Source organism: Grampus griseus (genome assembly GCF_964374135.1).
Source record: "Grampus griseus genome assembly, chromosome: 5".
In the NCBI taxonomy this organism is placed as follows: Eukaryota; Metazoa; Chordata; class Mammalia; order Artiodactyla; family Delphinidae; genus Grampus; species Grampus griseus.
This window is the reverse complement of record NC_138998.1, coordinates 88,492,475-88,508,460: the sequence shown is the minus strand read 5'-3', so window position 1 is coordinate 88,508,460 and position 15,986 is coordinate 88,492,475. Positions and strand designations below refer to the sequence as shown.

Genomic DNA, 15,986 nt, shown 5'->3' with positions numbered 1-15,986 from the left:
ATTAGCTATACATATATCCCCATATCTCTTCCCTCTTGTGTCTCCCTCCCATCCTCCCTATCCCACCCCTCTAGGTGGTCAGAAAGCACCAAGCTGATCTCCCTGTGCTATGCAGCTGCTTCCCACTAGCTATCTATTTTACATTTGGTAGTGTATATGTGTCCATGTCACTCTCTCACTTTGTCACAGCTTACCCTTCCCCCTCCCTGTGTCCTCAAGTCCATTCTCTACGTCTGCATCTTTATACCTGTCCTGCTCTTAAGGCCTTCAGAACCTTTTTTTTTTTTCTTTTAGATTCCATGTATATGTGTTAGCATATGGTATTTGTTTTTTTCTTTCTGACTTACTTCACTCTGTATGACAGTCTCTAGGTCCATCCACCTCACTACAAGTAACTCAGTTTCATTTATTTTTATGGCTGAGTAATATTCCATTGTGTGTATGTACCACATCTTCTTTATCCATTCATCTGTTGATGGACACTTAGGTTGTTTCCATGTCCTGGCTATTGTAAGTAGAGCTACAATGAACATTTTGGTACATGACTCTTTTTGTATTATGGTTTTCTCAGGGTATATACCCAGTAGTGGGATTGCTGGGTTGTATGGTAGTTCTATTTTTAGTTTTCTAAGGAAACTCCATACTGTTCTCCATAGTGGCTGTATCAATTTACATTCCCACCAACAGTGCGACAATGGTCATTCTTTATAAAGGTTTGTTTGGTTATTTTTTAGAAGCTTTTTTTTTTTAACTTTTTGAAAAATTTCAAACCTACAGAAAAGTTGCAAAACTACTACAATGAACACTTATATACTCTTTACTGAGATTTAGCAAACTGTTAACATTTCCTACATTTTTGGGTGTAAATATAATGAAGTACCGTAAAATGTAAGATGTGTTTGTTGGGTGTTGTTGGGAATGAAGGAATCTCAATTTAAGACTCAAAACCAGAAGTGGAGAGGAGGAGGAAGAGGAAGAGTAGTAGTCCTGCTGTGGACATTATTGGTTCCTAGTTACTTTCCTGGGTAGTTCCAGGTCTGTTAGAAACCAGGCAGTCACAGTTACCACACACCAGTGACTATTTTGCGTTTTCAGTGACTCTACATGGCCTCTGTAGTAATAACCTGTCTGTTCTCAAATACAGAGGTCAGTGGCTACATATTCATATTCCCAAAGTTTCAGCAGGGTGTAAGGACTGTGGTGTCTTGTTAAGGTTTGAAGGAAGGCCATCATCCATCTGTTCCAGGATCTTTATTCATTTCTATTGCCCATTCGTTCCTCACAATTAATGTTAATAGAAAATCCAGCAAGACTTGACTATATAGCTATCAGTTAACCATTAACTACAGCTTTATTAAGTCTGTAGGATCAGTTCCTGAAGTCCCAAGATTATTACTATTTATTCGGCTCTGATTGAATTGAGATTATATGTAGAATCATTATATTATACTAATTTATTTATAATTTAAAGTATTATAACTATTCATTTTCAAATTGCTGTGTTTAGTAGCTGAAACATTAGTCACATAACGTAAAAAGCACTGTTGGATATAGTTTTCATATTATTTTGTAGAATAATCTATTTAATATTTTAAACTTAGCATTTTTTATGCCTTAAATGGACCAGTTCAGTACATGTTGTGTTTTTCTCAAGGGCAACCATTTTTTAAGGCTTCACTCACATTTAAGCCTAAAATCATTCATGTTTCCCATACCACCACCATCAAAAAAAGACATAATTATTCCCATCTTAGAATCTATGCTTTGTTTATAACTTTTAAATTCATGTATGATGGCCTTCCTTAGATTAAAGCTTCTTGAGTTTTAGTCTTAAACTTTCAGCTATGTTGTAAGTTCCTTGAGAGCAGAGAGAATGTCTTATTCTTATTGTAGTCTGTCAGAGTGATCTACATATAGCATGTAAAGGAACTTTTTAAAAAAAAATACTTTAGCTGGTTTTAATATTAGAGTAAATTAGAACATGTATAATTGTGTAAATTTTTAATAATGTCTTCTAGGACAAACAGGAAAAGAACATACCTACTGATCTTGTCCCTGTTAACCTGCTATTAGAAGTGAAGAAGTTATTGAATGCAATTAATACTCTACCAAAAGGTGTGGTTCCTCACATCAAGAAGTTCTTACAAGAAGATTTTTCCTTCCAAACTATGCAGGTAAGATCATAATTTGATATTTGGAGCAGAAGTGTAGGTCTGTGTATATGATACACTGTGTTCTTTTACTCTCACACTACTGCCATACTCACAGCACTTCTGACACTAGATGTGTGGGTTTAGTCCACAACAGTCAATTCTCCAACGTTACCTGGGTGTCCTATAAATCAATTCAATTCTGACACTGTCTACCTGGAGTTAGCAACTGATTCCACAAGTTAAGGGCCCAATCCAAGACTGCTCCCACTTCAGATGCCAATCACCAGTACTAGGTTGCCCCAGTACTTCTGACTGACTGGCTATACATTGGGGTTCCCATGACCCCTCATGAGTGCAGTAATTTGCCAGAACAGCTTACGGAACTCAGGGAAACACGTTGACCAGTTTATTACATGATAAATGATATGATTGATAAAGGATACAGCTGAACAATCACAGGAAGATATACATAGGGCAAGGAAGGGTCTTAAGTGCAGGAGCTTCTCTTCTTTTGGAGTTGGGGTACACCACTCTCCTGGCATGTGCATATGCAAACTGGAAGTTTTCCAAAGCCCATACTTTTAGAATTTTTGTGGAGATTTCATCACGTAGGCATGATTAATTATTAATTCAGTTTCCAGCCTCTCTTCCCTCTTTGGGGTATGGTGCTGAAATTTCCAAGCTTCTAATCATGGCTTGGTCTTTCTGGTGACCAAGCCTCCATCCAGAAGCCCACTGAGAGTCACCTCATTAGAACAAAAGACACTCCTATCATCCAGGAAATTCCAAGGGTTTTAGGAGCTCTGTGTCTGGAACCAGAGGCAAAGACCAAATATTGGCAGGAACTGGGGACAGATCAATATATGTATTTCTTATTATATATGCATTTCCTATTATTTTACAATGACTCTTTTCTTTTCTTTCTTTCATTCATTCTTTCTTTTTTCCCTCCCTCCCTCCTTTCCTTCCTTCTTTTTCCTTCCTTTTCCTTCCTTCCTTCCTTTTTTCCTTTCTTTCCTTTCTTTCTTTACCATAACAGTGCCACTAAGGTCTTGACATCTCCATCTTATATCTTGTGAAGGGCTTTGGTTTCAGCTTTGACTCTACACTTTTATTAATTAAACAAAGCTGATGCTAGCCTTTCAAGGATAATGATAGGAATGTGGGTTAGTAGCTTATAAGCTGTTGACTATAAGGTCTAGTGTTTATTCTAATAACTCACAACATGCCACTCTGGGAGAGGAAACTGCTTTCAGTTTTCCTAATTTGTAAAATACTGACAGATTTTTCAAAAATGTAAAATATAAAGAAAAATAATAAGACCTGGATTTTTTAATGAGATAAATATTTTAGAGAATATATTGTCAATTTGCATCTTAGAAATAGTTTTTCTAGATAATAAGTTGTGAAACTTTCAACACAAGATGGGTATCAGTTTGTAAATTAATGGAATTTCCCGAAGTTAAAGAAAATGATCTTCTCTTCTTTGTGACAGTTAATTGGGGGGCAGAGACAGAACACCATAGGTGTCCTGAAAAGGCCACATTTACCTTTTCTGTGAAAGAATATATCATTAATTATTTCCATGAAACAAATTAATACTATTATGATTAAAAATATAAAAAACTCTAAAAATATCCAAAGACTTTATATACAGCTATAATCTTAAGTGAGGTAATTTACCACAAGTATGAATTCTGGTTTGAAATTGATGGAATAATGCCACTATTTCCCTCTTATCTTTTGGAAATCACCCAGAAACCACAATAAGAAATAGAAATCAGTAGGCTTTATGTATATAAACAATACCAGTTAGAAGGTAAAAATGAAAGAAAAATATTTTTAATAGTAACAGAAAAGATAAAATACCCAGGAAAACACTTAAGAAATATACAAGATATAAACTAGTGTTTCTCACAGTTTTTCCTAAGCCACTTACGTGAGCCTATCTGACCCCCATACTAGTCCTAAAGAATCAAAATCTCTGGGGGGAGGTCTGGGAATGTGCATTTTAGTAAGTACCCCCACACACTGATTTTTTTACACTAAGTTTAGAAATCAATACTTTATATTAAAACAATAAATAAAAATTTCTAAAACTCTATTAAAGGTAAGATACGAAGACCAGAATGGGAAGCAATACATGTAGGAAGACACAATGTGATAGAGAAGTCAATTTTCCTGAAATTAAAATTTACAAATATCATATAATTCCAATAAAAATAACAAAAGGTTTTTTTTTGTTGTTTCTTTTTGTTTGTTTGTTTTTGTTTTTGTTACTAAAAGCTAGTTCTAAAGGGAAATTAAGGGAAGAATAGCCAGGAAAATTACGAAAGAGAAGTGTGGGAGAGAAGGACTGGGAATTTGCCCACTTTGATATTAAAACTTACTATGGGGACTTCCCTGGTGGAGCAGTGGTTAAGAATCCACCTGCCAATGCAGGGGACACAGGTTTGAGCCCTGGTCTGGGAAGATCCCACATGCTGCGGAGCAACTAAGCCCGTGCACCACAACTACTGAGCCTGTGCTCTAGAGCCCATGAGCCATGACTACTGAGCCCGCGTGCTGCAACTACTGAAGCCTGCATGCCTAGAGCCCATGCTCCTCAACAAGAGAAGCCACCGCAATGAGAAGCCCATGAACCGCAACGAAGAGTAGCCCCCGCTCACCACAACTAGAGAAAGCCCTTGCGCAGCAACGAAGACCCAACGCAGCCAAAAATAAATAAATTAAATAAATAAATTAAAAAAAAAACTTACTATGAAGCTCTAATAATTAAAAGATTGTGTTACTTGCTCTTGGCTCTACAGACAAGTGTAGAAAATACAAGAGAAATTCCAGTAGTAGACCCAAATACATTCAGAAATGTTATGTGTAATAACAAAAGTTGGTAATACTAAAGGGGAAGTGGACCAATCAGCAATCCCAGTGGAAGATTTTAACATAGCTCTCTTAATAAGTAATAGAACATGAACACAAAATTAGTAGAGCTGTAGCAAACTTGATGTAATTGACTTATATATGTGTAACAGTGACAAAATGTATATTCTTTTTAAATGCATATAACATTTACAAAAATTGACGGTATACTAGTTCACAAAGCAAATCTCATCAAATTTCAAAACATCAGAACATGCAGAGCATGTTCTCTAACAACTGTACAATTAATTTAGAAATTAGTTACAGATAGATAAACTAGAAAACCACTGTTCCTAAGTTAAGATATATACGTCTAATCTAGTTAAACCAGAGATCAAAGAAGAAAGCACACTGGACATTAGATAAATTTTGGAACTGAATGAAAAACATATATCAGAATTTGTGTTATTAGATAAAAGTTGTGTTGCAAGGATTATTTATAGCTTGAAATGCATGTAATAGAAAAAGAAGCAAGGTTGAATATCAGTCATCTAAACATAAAATTCAAGAGGCTAAGGAAAGAACAGCAAATTAAAAAACAGGCGAAAAAAGAATAAAGATAGCTAAAACTAATGAAATAGAATAAAACAAACTAGAAAAGGTCAGTTAAACCAAAACTTGATTTTTTGAAAAGACCAATAAAATTGATAAATGCCTGGTAAGAATGTTCAAAAAAAAAGAAGGCAAAAAGAACCAAAATCATGAATGAACGTAAAAACATCAGTACAAATTCCATAGTTATCTATTTTGTCTGAAGGGGATTAAGAGGTGCAGACCTACAGCTATAAGATAAATAAGTCAAGGGGATATAATATATACCTAGGGAACATAGTCAATAATATTATAAAAAGTTCATATAATGATGGATGTTAACTGGTCTTACTGCAACTATCATTTCATGATGATGTCATAAGAAAAATGTCAAATCACTATGTTGTACACCTTGAAATATGTTAATTATAACTCAATAAAATTATTTTTAAATTCCATAGTCATCTAAAGGATAATACAGAATTCTGCTACTTGCAGTGGCTGCCTGGGTTGGTTTAGAGCAACCTTCTTTTGAGAAGAACTAGGAAAACAGGACAGAATCTTGCTTATTTGTGCTTTTCTTGCAGATCACTTAATTCAACTAGGGACTGAGATGACTCCAAGCTTTACTTCTGTTCTGTGAAGAAGAGTCTATTTGTGGTTTACCCTTTGTAGCAGATACTGTCAGTGCCCTGCCCATACCCCTTGGCCCCTTGAACTCTATCATTTCAGTATACTCTGGACAGTTTCCAGTTTTCATATCTACATCTCTATACTTCAAGCCTGCCTTTTTTTTTTTTTTCTGGAACTGCAGAAGGCTGTAATTCTCATGGCAGTTTAGAGATCCCAAGGAATTAATACTCCCCCCTTACCTCAGAAAGCACTCAGTCAATAAACCTTGGGAATTATTATATAAATATCCCAGTTCTCTCTCCCCTTAAGTTGGATAATACTGAGGCTTGAATTTTTCAATGTTTTTCTGTTGTATTAACCCTAGTCATCCACTGTGGGTAACTAGCTTAATAACACACCTGTTAATTTAAAGCTTACTTTCTCTTCCCTGATGCCCTTCTCCACTCCACTACCATTGCTCTCTGCACCTCTCAAATAAACTACTTGCATACAAATCCTTGTGTTAGGGTCTGCTTCCAACTGGAACCAAAACAGACACTTTGACTCTAAGGGTAAATTTCTTCAGGGTCCCAACCAAAAGAATAAGGTGTTTACCAGAGCCCCTCTTCCTTGATAGGTCATACACTCCAATTTTCCCTCTAGCTCTGCAGCTTTGTGGAAAGCTCTGTCTAGCATTTCAGCCTCTCAGCCATAACTGAATACAGCAATTGCCTTAAGGAGATAAGTGGCTCCAAAAGTCAGTCTGCTGTCTCTGGGCCTTCCTCCTCTATTGCATGTTGGCCCCAGAGATTTTCAGTGCCTTGGTAGCTTTCCAAACAAAAAAAGTTTTTTTTTTGTATTTTATCCAGCTTTTTTAGTTCTTGTTGAGAATATTGCTCTGAAACTACCTAAACTGTTTGGCAAAGGTGGAACTTCAGTGCTATGTTTTATATACCTATTCAAATTCAAGAGATATTGTTGAGTATATGGTTGGATACATGAGTCTGGAATTCAGGTGATAGTTCTGAGCTCGAAATATAAATTTGGAAAACTGTTAGTGTGTAGACGCTATTTAAAAAGATGACAGTGGATTACTTTATCTAGGGAATGTGTGTTGATAGAGAAGAGGTTCATTAAATTGAGTGTTACGGAGACTGAAGTAAAGTATCTAGTTAGGCTAGGAGAAAAACAGGGAAGTATTGTATACTTGAAACCAAGTTAAGAAAGTGTAGATTAAATTTCCCACATAGATAATACATCATTAAACAAATAATGTAATTTAAGCCAAGCATTTGTGGGTACGAGGCATTGGGGAATGGACACAAAGATAAGACATAGTTAATTCCTTTCATTTCATCTATGTAAATAAACTATGGTACGTAATAATCCATATATTAACTTGGTTCAAATTAGATGACAGCATAAGATGGTTTGCCTTGGTGTTGGTATTTTTAAAGCCAGCATTCCTATTTACCAGAGATTCAGGGCTGGAATTAAGATTTTTAGCTGTGTTAGAGAATAGAAGGTATGAGAATGAAGTGGGATTATGACTTTCCTCTGAAGTAGGAGTGGACATTGCCAACCCTTCAGCAGGCATAGGAGTGCTTTTTAGTATCTTGGGGAAGTAGTTACAAAGATGATTTGTTGAACTACTTAAAAACAAACAAATATGAGAACAATTTTATCTAGGTCATGTGGATTTTTAAAAAAATCATCTTTATTCTCCAAATTTTCTACAATGAGCATGTATTATTTGTATAATAAAAATAAATGTTGATATTTGCTCTAACTTAAGGACATTTTCAACCAAATTATTTTCCACAGAGAGAAGTTGCAGCCAACAGCCAAAATGGGGAGGAAATTGTTCCTGCTTTGACTTTACGTTTCTTAATAACCCAACTGGAAGCAGCACTTAGGAACATTCAAGCTACTAATTATACTGTAAGTGTTTTCTTTTTGAAAGTTTGAAATAATGGACTTGGACAACATTTTTTCAATGAGAGAACTGTCAATGTATGCTTATTTTAAGGTGTAGGCCAATTTGTATTTTCCTCATTTACCTCTAGAGAAAGGTATACATAGATTGATTTCTTTCACATGTCTTGTACTTTCTCATGACTGCTTCTCTTTAATGAGCCGATTCTAGTTTCCTTTCCTACCATAACATTGTTCATCTTAAATAGAGAAACTTGAACTTTCTAGAGTAAACTTGAACTTTCTGAAAGCCCTAAAAATGGGCTTTCCCAATTAGAAATGGAGAATCATGAACTTTAAAAACTACTCCTTCCTTTCCCCCAATTGATAATCAGCTCCTCTTTTTACTGATATTTCTGTTTTTTAAGTTGAAGTATAGTTGATTTACAATTTTGTGTTAATTTCTGCTGTACAGCAAAGTGATTCAGGTATACATATATATACGTTCTTTTTTATATTCTTTTCCATTATGGTTTATCTCAGGATATTGAATATGGTTCTTTGTGCTATACAGTAGGACCTTGTTGTTTATCCATTCTATATGTAATTCTACAGATATTTCTGTATGTGTAAAAACTGGAACTTCTGTCATCTATTATTGAGTAATCATGTGAGATAAAATTGACAAGACATACTTATATGTTCAAGGTCAAATGATACTTCAGAAATAGAGAAAAATCTGAGGAAAAGTAAACATTGCATCAAAAATAAGAACCAATAGTAAGGACATAAAAGGAAAAATCAGTCCTTTGAATAATTTGGATCAGTAAAATACGCTAAGTTTTGCACACATGTAGAAGATGGATTAGAGCTGTCTTCAAGAATGGACTACCCAGGCATCAAACAAAGTAGCCTAAGACACCACATCCCATATTATAATAGTATACAAAGAGATAGAAAAATCATCTTTTTTTAGGATTCTCAGGTCAGGTTCTAAGAGGTATATATACCACCCTAAAGGAATTCTAGATGGAGTCAAAAGAGGGAACAAAGAAAAGTAGTTTGCATCAACATGTAATCCCAAGAACTTCTGGGATGCTGCAGACCTGCTATTTCTCCCAGTGACCAGGCTGCTAAGCAGTGAAATAAATCACTATAAACTCAGCATTAACAAATGCTGATTGCTTAGCCTTCTCTACTTAGGCATTACTTCAAAGATGAGTCTTACACTAAGAATGGAAAAGTTTCCTCTGTTGTTGGCACTTGTGAGCAGAATCAGAATTGTCACAATCAGAGCAGCCTACTACTATATCCAGATGTCTCTCTCTGTTCCTCAAGGCCACCGGGAGAGGCGAGGCAACCTTTTAGGAAGTGGCAGTAGGGTGGGGGTGGGGGACATCTGCCAGTAACATCTCTATATACATTTAGTTCCAGTACCTGGGATACTCTCTGTTAATGGGGGCAAGGTAGGAAGGAAAGGGCAGGGCCTTTAGGTTAGAAATGTACCACTTGCATCTTTAAATTCTTTACATTCTACATCTAATGATAGCATTACCACAATTCTGCATCTTATCTTGTTCTCAAATGCTCTTTTTGTTTAGAATTGTATGAGACAAGGACTTTGTTGTAGTTTTAATGAAGCTAGTTTTTTTAAAGTTACAAACTAATAGTTCACACCTATTAGTGCTTGCTATAAAGCAGACACTGTTCTAAGCACTTTGTAAGGATTAGCTTATTTAGTCTTCACAAGCAACCCATCTCATTATTCCCATTTTACAGATTAGAAACTAGGGCACGGAGGTTAACTAATTTGCTTAATTCATCAAGTAGTAAGTAGTGGAGTCAAAATACAAACCCATGTAGTGTTGGCTTCAAAGCCTCTGCAGAGATAGGAAGTTTAAGATGGAAACCAATTAGATGTTACAGGGGAGTTTGTGTTTATAAACTCACTTGGCCCATTGCTAATAAACATACATGTGTATTTCCACTGAAATTAGTTTGAAGCTAAACTCCTAACCCCAACCAGTTATAAATATATACTGTTGGCCATTATACTTTTTAGTCAGTATAGGGCTTATGAAAAGAATGAACAATATTTTTCTCCATAGACATTTAACTTTTTTTTTAACACCTTTATTGGGGTATAATTGCTTTACAATGCTGTGTTAGTTTCTGCTTTATAACAAAGTGAATCAGTTATACATATACATATGTTCCCATATCTCTTCCCTCTTGCATCTTCCTCCCTCCCACCATCCCTATCCCACCCCTCCAGGCAGTCACAAAGCACCGAGCTGATATCCCTGTGCTATGCGGCTGCTTCCCACTAGCTATCTACCTTACGTTTGGTAGTGTATATATGTCCATGCCTCTCTCTCGCCCTGTCACAGCTCACCCTTCCCCCTCCCCATATCCTCAAGTCGTGCTCCAGTAGGTCTGTGTCTCTATTCCTGTCTTAACCCTAGGTTCTTCATAACATTTTTTTTTCTTAAATTCCATATATATGTGTTAGCATACAGTATTTGTCTTTCTCTTTCTGACTTACTTCACTCTGTATGACAGACTCTAGGTCTATCCCCCTCATTACAAATAGCTCAATTTTGTTCCTTTTTATGGCTGAGTAATATTCCATTGTGTATATGAGCCACATCTTCTTTATCCATTCATCCGATGATGGGCACTTAGGTTGTTTCCATCTCCTGGCTATTGTAAATAGAGCTGCAATGAACATTTTGGTATATGACTCTTTTTGAATTATGATTTTCTCAGGGTATATGCCCAGTAGTGGGGTTGCTGGGTCATATGTTAGTTCTCTTTGTAGTTTTTTTAAGGAACTCCATACTGTTTTCCATAGTGGCTGTACCAATTCACATTCCCATCAGCAGTGCAGGAGTGTTCCCTTTTCTCCACACCCTCTCCAGCATTTATTGTTTCTAGATATTTTGATGATGGCCATTCTGACGGGTGTGAGATGATATCTCATTGTCATTTTGATTTGCATTTCCCTAATGATTAATGATGTTGAGCATTCTTTCATGTGTTTGTTGGCAGTCTGTATATCTTCTTTGGAGAAATGTCTATTTAGGTCTTCTGCTCATTTTTGGATTGGGTTGTTTGTTTTGTTGTTATTGAGCTGCATGAGCTGCTTGTAAATTTTGGAAATTAATCCTTTGTCAGTTGCTTCATTTGCAAATATTTTCTCCCATTCTGAGGGTTGTCTTTTGGTCTTCTTTATGGTTTCCTTTGCTGTGCAAAAGCTTTTAAGTTTCATTAGGTCCCATTTGTTTATTTTTGTTTTTATTTCCATTTCTCTAGGAGGTGGGTCAAAAAGGATCTTGCTGTGATTTATGTCATAGAGTGTATAGCCTAGGTTTTCCTCTAAGAGTTAGATAGTTTCTGGCCTTACATTTAGGTCTTTAATCCATTTTGAGCTTGTTTTTGTGTATGGTGTTAGGGAGTGATCTAATCTCATACTTTTACGGGTAGCTCTCCAGTTTTACCAGCACCACTTATTGAAGAGGCTGTCCTTTCTCCACTGTACATTCCTGCCTCCTTTATCAAAGATAAGGTGACCATATGTGTGTGGGTTTATCTCTGGGCTTTCTATCCTGTTCCATTGATCGATCTTTCTGTTTTTGTGCCAGTACCATACTGTCTTGATTACTGTAGCTTTGGAGTATAGTCTGAAGTCAGGGAGCCTGATTCCTCCAGCTCCGTTTTTCGTTCTCAAGATTGCTTTGGCTATTCGGGGTCTTTTGTGTTTCCATACAAATTGTGACATTTTTTGTTCTAGTTCTGTGAAAAATGACAGTGGTAGTTTGATAGGGATTGCATTGAATCTGTAGATTGCTTTGGGTAGTAGAGTCATTTTCACAATGTTGATTCTTCCAATCCAAGAACATGGTGTATCTCTCCATCTGTTTGTATCATCTTTAATTTCTTTCATCAGTGTCTTATAATTTTCTGCATACAGGTCTTTTGTCTCCTTAGGTAGGTTTATTCCTAGATATTTTATTCTTTTTGTTGCAATGGTAAATGGGAGTGTTTTCTTGATTTCACTTTTAGATTTTTCATCATTAGTGTATAGGAATGCAAGAGATTTCTGTGCATTACTTTTGTATCCTGCAGCTTTACCAAATTCATTGATTAGCTCTAGTAGTTTTCTGGTAGCATCTTTAGAATTCTCTATGTATACTATCATGTCATCTGCAAACAGTGACAGCTTTACTTCTTCTTTTCCAATTTGGATTCCTTTTATTTCCTTTTCTTCTCTGATTGCTGTGGTTAAAACTTCCAAAACTATACTGAATAAGAGTGGTGAGAGTGGGCAACCTTGTCTTGTTCCTGATCTTAGTGGAAATGCTTTCAGTTTTTCACCATTGAGGATGATGTTGGCTGTGGGTTTGTCATATATGGTGGCCTTTATTATGTTGAGGAAAGTTCCCTCTATACCTACTTTCTGCAGGGTTTTTATCATAAATGGGTGTTGAATTTTGTCCAAAGCTTTCTCTGCATCTATTGAGATGATCATATGGTTTTTCTCCTTCACTTTGTTAATATGGTTTATCACATTGATTGATTTGCGTATATTGAAGAATCCTTGCATTCCTGAAATAAACCCCACTTGATCATGGTGTATGATCCTTTTAATGTGTTGTTGGATTCTGTTTGCTAGTATTTTGTTGAGGATTTTTGCATCTATGTTCATCAGTGATATCGGCCTGTAGTTTTCTTTCTTTGTGACATCCTTGTCCTGTTTTGGTATCAAGGTGATGGTGGCCTCGTAGAATGAATTTGGGAGTGTTCCTCCCTCTGCTATATTTTGGAAGAGTTTGAGAAGGATAGGTGTTAGCTCTTCTCTAAATGTTTGATAGAATTCGCCTGTGAAGCCATCTGGTCCTGGGCTTTTGTTTGTTGGAAGATTTTTAATCACAGTTTCAATTTCAGTGCTTGTGAATGGTCTGTTCATATTTTCTATTTCTTCCTGATTCAGTCTTGGCAGGTTGTGCATTTCTAAGAATTTGTCCATTTCTTCCAGGTTGTCCATTTTATTGCCATAGAGTTCCTTGTAGTAATCTTTCATGATCTTTTGTATTTCTGCAGTGTTAGTTGTTACTTCTCCTTTTTCATTTCTAATTCTGTTGATTTGAGTCTTCTCCCTTTTTTTCTTGATGAGTCTGGCTAATGGTTTATCTATTTTGTTTATCTTCTCAAAGAACCAGCTTTTGGTTTTATTGATCTTTGCTATCATTTCCTTCATTTCTTTTGCATTTATTTCTGATCTGACTTTTATTTCTTTCCTTCTGCTAACTGGTTTTTTTTTTGTTCTTCTTTCTCTAATTGCTATAGGTGCAAGGTTAGGTTGTTTATTCGAGATGTTTCCTGTTTCTTAAGGTGGGCTTGTATGGCTATAAACTTCCCTCTTAGAACTGCTTTTGCTGCATCCCATAGGTTTTGGGTCATCGTGTCTCCATTGTCATTTGTTTCTAGGTATTGTTTGATTTCCTCTTTGATTTCTTCAGTGATCACTTCATTAGTAAGTAGTGTATTGTTTAACCTCCATGTGTTTGTATTTTTTACAGATCTTTTCCTGTAATTGATATCTAGTCTTATGGCATTGTGGTCGGAAAAGATACTTGATACAATTTCAGTTTTCTTAAATTTGCCAAGGCTTGATTTGTGACCCAAGATATGATCTATCCTGGAGAATGTTCCATGAGCACTTGAGAAAAATGTGTATTCTGTTGTTTTTAGATGGAGTGTCCTATAAATATTAATTAAGTCCATCTTGTTTAATGTATCATTTAAAGCTTGTGTTTCCTTATTTATTTTCATTTTGGATGATCTGTCCATTGCTGAAATGGGGTGTTAAAGTCCCCTACTATGACTGTGTTACTGTCGATTTCCCCTTTTATGACTGTTAGTATTTGCCTTGTGTATTGAGGTGCTTCTGTGCTGGGTGCATAAATATTTACTGTTGTTATATCTTCTTCTTGGATCGATCCCTTGATCATTATGTCCTTCTTTGTCTCTTGTAATAGTCTTTATTTAAAAGTCTATTTTGTCTGATATGAGCATTGCGACTCCAGCTTTCTTTTGGTTTCCATTTGCATGGAATATCTTTTTCCATCCCCTTACTTTCAGTCTGTATGTGTCTCTAGGTCTGAAGTGGGTCTCTTGTAGACAGCATATATATGGGTATTGTTTTTGTATCCATTCAGCCAGTCTGTGTCTTTTGGTGGGAGCATTTAGTCCATTTACACTTAAGGTAATTATCGATATGTATGTTTCTATTCCCATTTTCTAAATTGTTTTGAGTTCGTTATTGTAGGTCTTTTCCTTCTCTTGTGTTTCTTGCCTAGAGAAGTTCCTTTAGCATTTGTTGTAAAGCTGGTTTGGTGGTGCTGAACTCTCTCAGCTTTTGCTTGTCTGTAAAGGTTTTAACTTCTCCATCAAATCTGAATGAGATCCTTGCTGGGTAGAGTAATCTTGGTTGCAGGTTTTTCTCCTTCATCACTTTCAGTATGTCCTGCCACTCCCTTCTGGCTTGCAGAGTTTCTGCTGAGAGATCAGCTGTTAACCTTATGGGGATTCCCTTGTGTGTTATTTGTTGTTTTTCCCTTGCTGCTTTTAATATGCTTTCTTTGTATTTAATTTTTGACAGTTTGATTAATATGTGTCTTGGCGTATTTCTCCTTGGATTTATCTTGTATGGGACTCTCTGTGCTTCCTGGACTTGATTAACTATTTCCTTTCCCATATTAGGGAAGTTTTCAACTATAATCTCCTCAAATATTTTCTCAGTCCTTTTTTTTTTCTCTTCTTCTTCTGGAACCCCTATAATTCGAATGTTGGTGCGTTTAATGTTGTCCCAGCTGTCTCTGAGACTGTCCTCAGTTCTTTTCATTCTTTTTTCTTTATTCTGCTCTGCAGTAGTTATTTCCACTATTTTATCTTCCAGGTCACTTCTCTGTTCTTCTGCCTCAGTTATTCTGCTATTGATCCCATCTAGAATATTTTTCATTGCATTTATTGTGTTGTTCATCATTGTTTGTTTCATCTTTAGTTCTTCTAGATCCTTGTTAAATGTTTCTTGCATTTTGTCTATTCTTTTTCCAAGATTTTGGATCATCTTTACTATCATTATTCTGAATTCTTTTTCAGGTAGACTGTCTATTTCCTCTTCATTTGTTAGGTCTGGTGCGTTTTTATCTTGCTCCTTCATCTGTGGTGTGTTTTTCTGTCTTCTAATTTTGCTTATCTTACTGTGTTTGGGGTCTCCTTTTTGCAGGCTGCAGGTTCGTAGTTCATGTTGTTTTTGATGTCTGTCCCCAGTGGCTAAGGTTGATTCAGTGGGTTGTGTAGGCTTCTTGGTGGAGGGGAGTAGTGCCTGTGTTCTGGTGGATAAGGCTGGATCTTGTCTCTCTGGTGGGCAGGTCCACGTCTGGTGGTGTGTTTTGGGGTGTCTGTGGACGTATTATGATTTTCGGCAGCCTCTCTGCTAATGGATGGGGTTGCGCTTCCTGTTTTGCTAGTTGTTTGGCATAGGGTGTCCAGTACTGTAGCTTGCTGGTTGTTGAGTGAAGCTGGGTGGTGGTGTTGAGATGGAGATCTCTGGGAGATTTTTGCAATTTGGTATTATGTGCAGCTGGGAGGTGTCTTGTGGACCAGTGTCCTGAAATTGGCTTTCCCACCTCAGAGGCACAGCACTGACTCCTGGCTGCAGCACCAAGAGCCTTTCATCCACACGGCTCAGAATATAAGGGAGAAAAAGTAGAGAGAAAGAATTAGTAGAAGTAGGAAGAAAGAAAGAAAGAGAGAGAGAGAGAGGGAGGGAGGGAGGGAGGGAGGAAGGAA

General features: G+C 36.4%; 1 protein-coding gene across 4 annotated transcripts in view; it reads left to right on the top strand.

Annotated features, from left to right (window-relative positions):
• Window positions 1–15,986, top strand: part of DZIP3 (DAZ interacting zinc finger protein 3) — a 122,494-nt gene that overhangs the window by 18,049 nt on the left and 88,459 nt on the right. For all 4 annotated transcript variants that reach the window (XM_082655068.1, XM_082655066.1, XM_082655065.1 and 1 more), the window contains exons 4-5: window positions 2,019–2,174; window positions 8,040–8,156. In XM_082655068.1, coding sequence (XP_082511194.1) covers window positions 2,019–2,174; window positions 8,040–8,156 — 273 coding nt within the window. The remainder of the gene's footprint in view (window positions 1–2,018; window positions 2,175–8,039; window positions 8,157–15,986) is intronic.